Source organism: Magnolia sinica, chromosome 17, assembly GCF_029962835.1.
Source record: "Magnolia sinica isolate HGM2019 chromosome 17, MsV1, whole genome shotgun sequence".
Classification (NCBI taxonomy): Eukaryota; Viridiplantae; Streptophyta; class Magnoliopsida; order Magnoliales; family Magnoliaceae; genus Magnolia; species Magnolia sinica.
In genome coordinates, this window is record NC_080589.1 from 72,950,989 (window position 1) to 72,963,594 (window position 12,606).

The window sequence follows — 12,606 nt, forward strand, 5'->3', positions numbered from 1 at the left end:
GACATCTGATCCATACGTCAGGAAGAACCATCATCCATCTGCCGGACTTGGATTGGGTAGTTACCCCTCCGAAAAAGCTCTCTGGGCCCCACCATGATGTAGGTGTTCTATCCACGCCCTTCATCCACTTTGTCAGCTCAAAGCCCCAAAATGAGGCAGATTCAAAGCTAAAGTGTACCACACCACAGAAAACATCAGGGATTGAACGCCTACCGTTTTTTGTGGTATGGTCCACTTGAGCTTTTGATCTACCTCATGTCTGTACTCACGGTCTAAAATGATGCGGCAAAATAGATGGACGGTGTGGATAAAAACATGCATCATGGTGAGGCGCACGGATCTTATCCACCAGGTAGCTGGGTGGTGTTGGGGTCAGCACCCAATCCGAGTCCTACTCGCTGGCACAGGTGCTTCCACTAACAAGTGTGAGACATCTACTCCGTCCATCAAGAAGGCCCATCATCCATCTTCCCTTTTAAAAATAAAAATAAAAATATAGTTCAGCCATGAGGTGGGCCCCACCTGTAACTTACATCTTGACAGATAGTCAATATTTTCAACCATACATTTCTCTTGTTTTCCACCCCTGACAAGCCGATTTCCCTGACTTTTCGGTCCCTCTTGCGGAGCGCCATGATCTCACACACATGCGCCACGGTGGCACGTACGCACGTGGGTAGCTGCCCCACTTCCTTTATTTATATGCTCCCCCTCAGAAAAAAGAGGCCGGAGAAAAGAAAGAACAGAGAACTCTTCGAGTTTCCAGCGAGAGAGAGAGAGAGAGAGGCAAGCACTGTCGGCAGCAACATCAGCCCCTCTTTCTTGCAAATCTCGAAAATCCAACGGTGGAGATTCCACTCCACCCATCTGACCCACATCATGCCGGACCACCACCCCAGCTCCGCTCTCCTCCTCTTCATCTTCAGCTCCGCCATCTTCATCTCCGCCCTGTCTGACCCACATTGGCTTCCAGCCACCGCCACGTGGTACGGCAGCCCCGACGGAGATGGCAGTGACGGTAGGCCCCGGCCCCACTTCCTGCATTCCCTGTCTGCGTATGTATGTAGGCATGCATTCCAGCTGAGAGTATACTCTGTCACTCTATGTATGTATGCACATGCTTATATGTCGAAACGGTTGGATGGTACAATGCATTGCAGGTGGATGACTCAGTAGCAAGGTTTGTAGGGGAATTGAATGCTTGCATGCATGCATGTGTATGGTTCTTTTATGGTCATGCATGTATTTTTATGTATGTGGTTAGAATGGCATGTGTGCGTGGATTTTTGCCATCTCTTCTCTGTGAAAAAAAACTTTGTTACTCTGGAAGAGGGGAAGGATGATACACAGACACTTAGAAATTGCACTCGTGGCATAAAAGTAGTTAAATTAAGCTGTCCAAATTATGAAACCTAGTGTAGATGTAACACAGACCAAAAATTAAGTTTATTTGATAATCTGACAATTGGATTGATAGACATTTACTTTACGGTTAGAAATGAAAAATAAATAAATCCAACGGTCCTATTTCCAACAAACAAGTTTCCATGATTGTTCAACCAACCTTGTCTTTGGATTATCACTTGCTGACAGAGGGTTGCAAAATCTAGTAGGTTTTATTTGAGTTAATATATGCCACGAGTACAATTTTCTAGTGCCTGCGTATCAAGTGTCGTACGCAGCCAGAGTATCATATAACCCCTCTCTTTCCTTTGTTTTTCTCTTACTACCAGCGGTTTCACCCTTATGCGGCTAAGGATGGCCATTTTATGATTGAATGCATGTATGTATGCATGTACGCATACATACATGTCAAGTATTTTCTTATGCGTGGATGACTGACTGGTTGGTGGCCATTCATTAATTTTGACTTATTGTCCGGCGGTTTGGGCCGTTTTAACTTTTGTAAATGGACATACATGTGTGTTTTGTATGTATGCATGTATATATGGTTAGACATGTATGCATGTGTTCTTGGTCGGTGCCGAGCATTTTTTTCAGTTTTTATGTAGTTCTAGCTGAATGCATGTATGTTGAGGGATGTATGTATCTGGGACGCGGATTGCCTACTGACACTCGAGGACGGTTATCCGTGGGCCCCACAATGATGTATGTATTTTATCCATGCCGTCCATCCATTTTGGATCATTATTTTAGGGTATTAACTTAAAAATGAGGCAAATTCAGATCTCAGGTGGACCAGGTCACAGAAAACAGTGGTAATTGAACGCTAGCCATGGAAAACTTCTTAGGGTCCACTGTAATGTTTATTTGCCATCCAATGATGTATGTGCTTTATCCATGCCGTCCATCCATTTTGGATCATTATTTTAGTGCATATACTTAGAAATGAAGTAGATTCAGATGTCAGGTGGACCACGCCACAGAAAACAGCGGTAATTGAATGCTTACTATTGAAAGCTTTCTAGGGCCCACTGTAAAGTTGATTTACCATCCAACCTGATGATTAGGTCATACACGCCAGGATGAATGGAAAACACAAATATCAGCTTGATCCAAAACTTTTGCGGCCCCCAAGAACTTTTTAACGGTGAGCGTTCAATCACCACCGTTTCCTGTGGCGTGTTCCATCTGAGATTTTGATCAACTTCATTTTTGCAATGAAGCATTTAAATATCCTGGAAAAATGGATGGACGGTGTCGATAAAACACGAAACGCATAAATCATGGTGGGGCCGACGGAGCACCGTCCAGTAGTTAGTCGCTACTGACAGTGTCAGCGGCCAAATTAGGACGCGGATTTCCTGCGAAAGCCTTTCGCAGGAAGTTCCTGCGCAAGTATCTAGGTGGGGCCCACTACAATGTATGTGAGAAATCCATTCCGTCCATCCGTTTTGAGATCTTATTTTAGGGGGTGTGACAAAAAATGAGGCAGAAAAAAACTCAAGTGGGTCACACGAGAGGGAAAATTAGGGAAAGAAATTTCTACAGTTGAAATCTTCTCAGTCTCCACCTTGATGTTTATATGTTATCTAAACCCTTTATAAGGTCATTGTCAATGGGATGAAGTGAAAAATCCAAAAATATAGACTGATACAATAATTTTTTGGACATAAGAATGCTTCAACGGTGCTCACTGAATGATCACTGTTTCCTCTCGTGTGTCCCACTTTAGTTCTATATACACCTAATTTTTGATACCAAGTCCTTAAATGATCTCGAAAAACGGATGGAGTATATTTCCCAAATACAATGGTGGTGGCCCCAACCAGCATCCTTGCGCAGGAACTTCCTGCGAAAGGCTTTCGCAGGAAATCCGCGTCCGCCGTGGAAAACTTCCATGTATTGCAACTCAGATTGGTGGGTTGGACTTGCATGTCTGTTTGATGTATAATCTTCCCATGGGCTCTGCCGACCTCACACGCGTGTACATGTCAGCTAATAAACACGCCACCAAATATGCCAGCATTGCACACGGGTCTAATATCTAAGCCGTCCATCATGTGAACCTTATCGGATAGATATGTTACGGCCTAAAGATAAAATCTGGTTCACTCAATAAGAGTCCCATGATATTAGAAATAAGTGGACGGATTAGAAAAATTCGTTCGATTTTTATTCACCTGACTGGTGGGCCCACCTGATTCTCGGGATGGGAAATCTACATTAGGCGATATTCCACCTGTGTGCCGCGCTGGCACATGTAATGAGTGTGCAATAGCTAACTTGTACACGCGTGTGGGCTTCGCAAATCTCCCCTCCTATTTTTATTTACCAGCCTTTTTAGCCGTTACTGCTGTGTACGCGTGCATGCACGCGTACGAATTCATCTACTCATGCATGTATGGATTGGATTTGCATGTATGTACACGGTGTCTATCTTGTTTGCATCATACACACACGTGGCAGGATGTCAGATCATGCCCCACTTTTTAGCCGTTGTAGCTTTCTATGCATGCATAACACTTGAATGCATGGTGTACCGTAGTTGGGTGGGGTAGCTATTCCATGTGCTTGCATGTGCACTGAAGTAGGGTGGCCCCCAACTTTTTTCTAGCCGTTGTAGCTTTGATGTATGATGTGTGACGGCATACACTCATGCATAGCGGGCCCCAACCTTTTGGAAACGGATTGGATACTCCCCCTGCCGCAAGCCTGGTGGCTGATGGTCGGTGCTCTGTGTGCCCACCATGATGTATGTGTTTCATCCATGCCGTTCATCCATTTTTACAGATCATTTTAGGGCTTGATCCCAAAAATGAGAGGGATATAAATCTCAGGTGGACCACACCACAGGAAAACAATAGTGATTGGATATCCACCATTAAAATCCTCCTAAGGCCCACTGTACTGTTTGTTTGACACACAATCTGTTGATTAGGTCATACAAACTTAGATGAAGGGAAAAAACAAAGATCAATCCAAAACTTTTATGTGCTCCAAAAAGTTTTTAATGGTCGACGTTCATTCAACACTGTTTCCCATAATGTGGTCCACTTGAAATTGAGATGTAACTCATTTTTGGTCACATACCCTAAAATGGTCTAGAAAGATAGATGGACGGAATGGATGAAACATATACATCATGGTGGGTCCCACTGAGCCCCGACCACCAGGCTGGTGGCAGGGGGAGTAGCCAATCCGTTTCCATTGCTGCTGAGGGAAGGTATTTCTGTGCATGCATGTGTATTGGAGGTGGGTGGTGCCTCAGCTTTTTGTAGCCGTTGTAGCATCCATGCATGTATGTTGTTTGATGTATGTTTATGTGTATGTATGTAGGTGGGGCATGTGGGTACGGATCGCTGGTGGACGTACGACCGTTTAAAGCGAGGGTGGGGGCCGTTAGCCCGGTTCTATTCAAGGACGGAGAAGGTTGTGGGGCCTGCTACAAGGTCAGGTGCTTGGACAGGAGCATCTGCAGCAGGAGAGCCGTTACCATTATCGTTACTGATGAATGTCCAGGTGGCTACTGCGCGTCCGGTCGTACGCATTTCGATCTAAGTGGGGCCGCTTTTGGACGGATGGCGATTGTCGGTGAAGGTGGACCGCTCAGAAACCGAGGCGAGATCTCGGTCATCTATAGACGGTAAATAAGAAATAACTATTTCTGAAATTACAAATATGACCTTCGTTTTCCTATAAATGACTTGTACATGCCTTCCATGTCCATGTTTTTATGAGATCTAAGCCGTCCAAAATGTTAGGCCCACGAAGAGGATTATCTGATGTTGAAATCCACTTAGGATTGCATCAGCGGTTATTCGTTGTTTTTCGGTTGTGGAAGCCTTTTGGGTGGATTTGGATCAAATTTCATCAGGTGAATCTTATGGTGGGTCCAGCATTATGAACGGTTTGGATTTGTACACGTACTAGAATTTAGAAATTATTTGCTCGTTGAACAGTGACTTGGGTCCAACTGGTTGTACACAAGCATTTCTACTTTATCCGGTGTTTCTCTTGTTGGGGGCATTTCTGGAAATTAGTCGATTCTTTGACCAATTCCGATGTTTTTTGTGTTGACCTGACTGTCTTGTGGAAATTACTATAAATTCCTCGCTTTTACATTTATGAAGTTTGGTGGGACGTATGGACTGATGGGTTAATCTGACATGATCAGACGCGACAATGGACGGCTGAGATTGTCAGACCAAGAGATTTTTACCATGGCCGTAAGAACGGGACCTACCAGGTGGATTGTGGGCCAGACGGAAGAGATTTATTGTCAGACCCCACAGCTTGTAGAATAAGTTTATTCTACAACTACGTGTTTGGGGCTCCCATGATGTAGAAATCACATCCACTCCGTCCATCATGTGAGCCCCACCGTATTATCTTTACAAACCAAAAACCAGACCGATCCAAAGTTTAAGTGGACCACACCATGTGAAATCATGCACAAAACCTCTGAAATCACGTTCGTATGACCTACTCGAGTTTTGTGATGGCCTGATTTCTTGTGTTCCTTCATCAATACAAACACAGTAGGCCCCACATACAATCTGGAAGATTTTAACGGTGGGCGTTCTCATCCCAACTATTCTTGATCATTGGATAGGCTTGATTTTTGGTATACGGTTGAGATTGAAGGGACTCGCCTTATAATATAGTGAATCTGATCCCTACACTAGGTGGGCCCACGGCCCACGTGGCCATAGAATAAGCTCATTCTAAAAAAAAAACAAAGTTGCATGAGGAACCAGCCTCTTTGTCAAACGGGGAAACATGGTTGTCAGAAGAAAATATCTCTTGTATCCCAGTCGTTCACGAGAGTGCATTAGGTGGGACCCCAGCCTCACCCAAGACAGTGCGGCCCTTACTGTGGGGCCCACCTTGATATATTTATTCTGTATCAACACCGTCCATCAGTTTTTTCAGATCATTTCAGGCTTGATCTAAAAAATGAAGAAGATACAAATCTCAGGTGGACCATTCTCTAGGAAACAGTGGTGGTTGAACATCCTACCATTCAAAGCTTATTGGGCCACACCTTAATGTTTCCGTAGCGTTTATTTGTAATCCAATCCGTTGATAAGGTCCTATAAGCCTGGATGAAGGGAAAAAACAAATATCAGCTTAGTCCAAAAATATCGTACCCATTAATGGTCAATCACCACTGCTTCTTATGGTATGGTGCATCTGATAGTTGGATCTACTGTATTTTTTGAATAGTGGCCTGAAATTATCGGAAAAAACGGATGGACGGGATGGATGCAGAATACACACATCAAGGTGGGCCCCACAGTAAGAGCCGCACAGTCTTGGGCGAGGTAGGCCTGACTGAACCATGGGAACTATCTTGATTTATTTTGTTGTATATCCAAGCCGTCCATCGGTTTTGGCGGCTCATTTTAGAGAATGGGCCGGAAAATGAAGTCACGTGGACCACGCCACAGGAAACAGTGGTGATTGACCATTAAAAGCTTCTTGCGGGCCACAAAATTCTTGTACCAAGCTGATATTTTTGTTTTTCCTTCGTTCAGGTCTGTGTGGCCTTATCAACAGTTTAGATGGAAAATAAAAATTACGGTGGAAGTTTTTAATGGTGAGCGTTCAATCGCCAATGTTTTTTATGGTGTGGTCCACCTGATATTTTGATATGATTTAATCTAAAATGAGCTTTCAAAACGGATGGACGGTGTGGATATACAACAAATATATTAATGTGGGCCCACAATCACGGCCTGACCGAAATCGTGTTACCCCGGCCTGACCGAATCTACTCACCATTATTGTGGGCAATCCACTATAAGGCCCACCAGATGGACGGTTCGAGTCATCATACATTGCAGCTAGGTGGGCCCCATCTACGGATGATCGGGATATGATGGTCAAACTCCTCAGATACAGGGACTTTTCCGTCATTCGGGTCCATTGATTGGTGGTCAATGTTTACAGTACCTTTTGATTCTTCCAAAAAGCACACACATCCTATCAAAATTTTATATTATAATATTCCAATCATCAACCTTCTTTATTATTTTATTTGATCTTGTTGTGCCCCGTCCAACCACACGCACAAACACCTGTGGAACACGTGTCTAAGATCAGAACCTTCCATCTGATTAGAAATAATTAATAGATCTTCTATCTCAAAAATGGGGAAGTTTCTCCCTTCTAAGGTGTGCTATAATGTACAGATTAAACTGACAGTTAAAACATTCTTTCTAACTGTCCACTTGATTTGTATACTGTGGCCCACCTCGGTAATGAAACGACCTGAAATTTAGTCCAGAAGATCTAACCAGTGTAGCCCACCTGATGGAAAGATCAGATCTCTCACACGTGTAATCTCCCAAGCGTGTAGCATTAGCAAACCTCGATTTTGTATACGAGTACAAGTACAAATCTAATTTTCATTGCTGGTGTAGGACCCCATGCAAATACCGGGGAAAGAACGTTGCCTTCCGTGTGAACGAAGGGTCCACTGAATACTGGCTGTCCATTCTCGTGGAGTTTGAAGATGGAGATGGAGATATAGGATCCATGCACATAAAAGCAGTATACTCTACTTTTCCTTTTCCTCCCTTTTTTTTTTTTTTTTAATCATCCAAACCGAACATAAGGTGGGCCCCACCTTGAAGATCACGCTGGGCGAAAATTAGGACAGTTCACTCATCAGGTAGGCCACACTGTTTGAATATGATGAACGGTTTAGATCAGGTATACCAACGGGTGGCACGCTTGATGAATGGACCTGTTTACTTTTTGATCCAGGTGATCTTTACATATAATGGGGCCGTCCATCCAGTGGGCTCTTTTATTATAATGCCACCAATCCAATGGCTGTGATCACACGATATACTTATATTTAAAAACATTTGCCATTGGTAGTATTGGCAACTAGATGGACGGTCTCGATTGACTGTTCAACCAGCCACGTGTCTGTACTGTATTTAAGGCCTTATCATCTCACTTCCATAAAAAAATGTTTTTATTCAGTGATTGCGTGAAAATGATAGTGTCCCTTTCTGACATTTATTCAAAGACAATTTGACTTTTTAATTTGGGGTGTGTTTGGTTGTATCAAATATCATGAAATTTCATTATACTTTTGACTAAGTTAGACTGAGTAATCATAATATTTGGTGCAACCAAAAACACCCTTAAATAAAATTTTAATCTATTGCTATTTACAGTCATTGCCAAAATTCACATTTCACTAATCTAAAACTCTACACTCCCATAAAAAATTCTGATTTTAGTGGACCCATTTCTCGATGCTTGTGATCCAACGGCGAAAAACGCCTTTCAGTTCCTATGGACAAGATACAATTTGGAGGACATTGGGTCCTGCCAAACGGGCTCTTTGCATATTTTCACTTATCTCAGAGTTCTAACACAGTCACCAACCACTTGCATTGTGTATATGGTCCCATTACAATCATGCAGCGACATATCAAGACATGGTCCCCGACACTCCATGAGGCAATACATCTAAAACACTTAAAAACTATAGGGGACCATGGCATCATGCGCATGCCCTTAAAATGAATTTCATCCAAACGCACTTTATGTTTTGTTTCCTTGTCTTATTTAATTAAAATTTCTTTTTTGGGGATCTTTGCATGATATGGTGGTCCACTCACAACACTTATATCTATTAAGTTTCCACCTTACATGGCATGACTTATGTGCTTACAACACTATCTATTATTTTTCTGGCATTACTTTTTGCTTTTGTCAGATGGATTATGTTTTCTAGGGGTGTACATCGAGTCGAACCGAGTCGAGCTGGCCTCAACTCGGCCACTAGCTGACCTCATCTCGAACTCGGCTTGGCTCGGTCCTCGAGCTTGACTGGCCAGCTCAGCTCGGTTCAGTCAGCAGTTCGAGCCGAGTTTGAGCCAAGACTGAGCTAAGTTCGCCTGTGCAACATTTCCACAAACACCTGGACTGACCTTCAAAATCCCACTGTATGGGAAATAACAGCTATGATTTTTAAGATATTTTATCAAACACCTTCTAAGCAACATAAAAACCAAGAAAAAAAGGGTATTTATTTCATGTACATACCAGCTATGCCACCAGCCACACTTCATTGAGTCATTTCATCAAACACTTGGTAAGCAACATCAATATCAAAGTAATCGAGTCGCCAAACTGGTTCAATCCGATTTTGATTCGAGCTAGATTTGATCCGAGTTGAGTTGAGCGGGGGCCAGCTCGAACTCAGCTCGAACTCATTTTCGAGCTCAAAAAATCAGATCGACTTGGCTCGAACGCAGCTACGAACCATTCAAACTGAGCTTTTTTGAGTCAAGTCGCGTTGAGGTAACCGAGCTAGCTCAATTGTGTACACCCCTATGTATTTCCCACATGAGTTGTAAATGCCCTTCCACACTCTGGGGATAAATTTTATTTTTCTTAAAGTTAATTTTTGGGCAAGTTTAGTTGCACCAAATATCATGAAATTTTATGATTAATCAATTTAATTTAGTTAATCAAGGAGTTTTATAATATTTGGCATAACCAAACGCACCCTTTAATAAATTGAGGATTGTGATGCATAGATACTATATGTGTTTGTATTTACCATTTACATAGAAAACATCTGTACACAGTTCCACACAAGTTGTAGTTGCACCTTTTTTTTTTGGTGGGTGTTGGTTGCACCAAATATCATGAAATTTTTGGTTATTTGGTGCAACCAAAACCCACCCAAAAATAATAATAATAATAAATAAATAAAGGTGTGAAAGTGCATTTATAATTTTTGATGTACCAAACATGCCTTTTTATTTTTAATAATTTTAAGATTGTGATGTATAGATGCTATGTACGTTTATATCTACCACATATGTACGTTTTTAATAATTCATGATACTGTACTGTTTGAGATTTCACATATGCACCCATCCATTGTTAAATACGAAATCGGATGGTGTACTTTGTTACTCAATACACGCTTTATCTTACTGAATAAACTTTGTTGGGCCTACCTTGAACGTATATGGTTTATCCACGCCGCCCATCTTCTTTTCCAGCTCATTTTAGGGGTTGAGCCCAATTTTGAAGTATATCCAAAGCTTAAGTGGACCACACCACATGAAAGAGTGGGAATAATGATTTCCACTGTTGAAACCTTCCTAGGGCCCACAATGATGTTTATTTGTTATCCAACCTGTGTTCATAACATAGGAAACACATATATCAGCTCAATCCAAAACTTCTGTGGCCCTAAAGAAATTTTCAAAGTAGATGTTCAATTCACACTGTTTCCTGTGGTGTGGTCCACTTGAGCTTTAGATATGCTTCATTTTTACGTTCAAGCCCTAAAATTATCTAATAAAATGGATGAACAGATTGGATACAGTACATAAATAACAGGTTGTATAACAATATAGGTTTTCTATGCCACACGTGTGCACATAACACTATAATATAAATGCCAGAGATCCGAGCTTTCATCAGGTGGGCCACAATCTTCAGCTAAAAAATAGGCAGATTCTGATCTGATTTAACTGAAGATATAACTTTTCAAAGAATAGAAGTGTATCTGCCCGTTTAGTTGGGATAAGACTTAAATGACAACGACCATATTCGATTGAGATCCAATCCAGATATGTGGGCCCCACCATCAGGACCACCTAGTGCAAAACTCACTAGATCCACTCATCAAGTAGCACACATGCACAACAATGATATAATAATGTAGGTTTTGTACTATCATACAACCAAAAGTAGAAAAGATGGGTGTGTATATCAATTAGAGGGGTGTAAATGTAAATAGTAGCTTAAAAAATAATAATTTATTTTAAAATTTTTTTAATGATTTTTTATTTTCCCAATTTTCTTATTGGCAGGCAGGATCCACTGTATGGCTAGATATGAAGCATCTATGGGGTGCAAGCTGGTGTATTATTGGTGGGCCACTACATGGACCCTTTTCAGTGAAACTAACCACATTGTCCACACAAAGGACTCTTTCTGCCAGAGATGTTATCCCAAGGAACTGGTCTCCAAAGGCCACCTACACCTCACGTCTCAACTTCTTCTAATACAATAATACCTTCTCTTCCCTTTTTGGGTCTTTAGTGGTCTATCAGCCCATGGCCCATAAAAAGAAATGAGAAAAAAGTAGCCGTTGTCTGTGTTTTTTTTTTAAAAAAAGTAACCGTTGGACTGCAAAGGCAGCATCCAATGTTCTTTATGTTAGCTCTGATGTGAGGTAGCTGTAGGTAGAATTCTCCACCTTAGGATATTATGCAAACTGTACTCGTGTTCTCTTTTTTTACAAGTGGGGTCCACGGTTTAACGATCCGGATCGTTAGTCTGTTTGGGCCTATCGTGGATGGTCAATGCTCAAAAGATATTCTAGATTGGAAGATTCTAGCCACGGATTTTGGGCCGTCTCTATTGAAAGGCTGGGATTTTCCTATAGATGTGAGTTTTGCGGCAAGGATCATTTACCAACGGTCTGGATTACTAAGACATGGGCTCCACTTGTATAATAATTGAAACCTGAGTATGATATCATATCCTCCGGCCGAGCATTCCATCTGTCTTCCCTTTATATGTAAATGTTGTAGCCCTCTCCTAAGGAGAGAGAGCGTTCTAGTGTGTAAGTTTGTGGGACCCACTATTTTAATGAATGGGATTGTCGAGTGGAGATTTGCTTTAGATGATATGTCTTATTGTAGGCCCCACTTTGAGGGGTTTTTGGGTAATTTTTCATTTCTCATTCCATAGGTGAAATGAGTTGATGTTAATTCCTGGAGAAATGACGAAACTGCCCCTTACGAATTTCTGATACAAGATGTTCTCTGGCCCACCTCTTCTAGGTGCCAATTTTGACACGTGGACGAGATCTGAGCCGCTCATTCAGCACGTCCTACTGTGTAATTGATTGGTCCAAAAATCAAGCACTGATTAGGTGATCCACAAATGTACAGAATAAGTTGATATAGGTCCACGTTCAATGCACGATTAGAGAATCTACATGGTGGGTCCACCTCATGAACGGCCTGGATCTCACACAAGTGGCCTACCAGGTTAGATGACCATCCTGATTTTATACAAATGGGGCCCACGGTTCGTCATTGATCCGGATGTTGATCTTATGTGATCCACAGGAGATGTGGATGATGACCATAAATGCTTCTAGATTGGAAGATCCCAGCCATCAAATATTTGGAGACTTTTGAG

General features: G+C 42.0%; 1 protein-coding gene across 1 annotated transcript; it reads left to right on the forward strand.

The window, feature by feature from the left end:
• Nucleotides 1-602: 602 nt before the first annotated feature.
• On the forward strand, nucleotides 603-12,081 carry LOC131231248 (expansin-B3-like). Its single transcript, XM_058227380.1, has 4 exons — nucleotides 603-1,018; nucleotides 4,741-5,047; nucleotides 7,830-7,959; nucleotides 11,265-12,081. Exons 1-4 carry the CDS (start codon nucleotides 634-636, stop codon nucleotides 11,457-11,459), a joined length of 1,017 nt encoding a protein of 338 aa, XP_058083363.1. The 5' UTR covers nucleotides 603-633; the 3' UTR covers nucleotides 11,460-12,081.
• The last annotated feature ends 525 nt before the right edge of the window (nucleotides 12,082-12,606 follow it).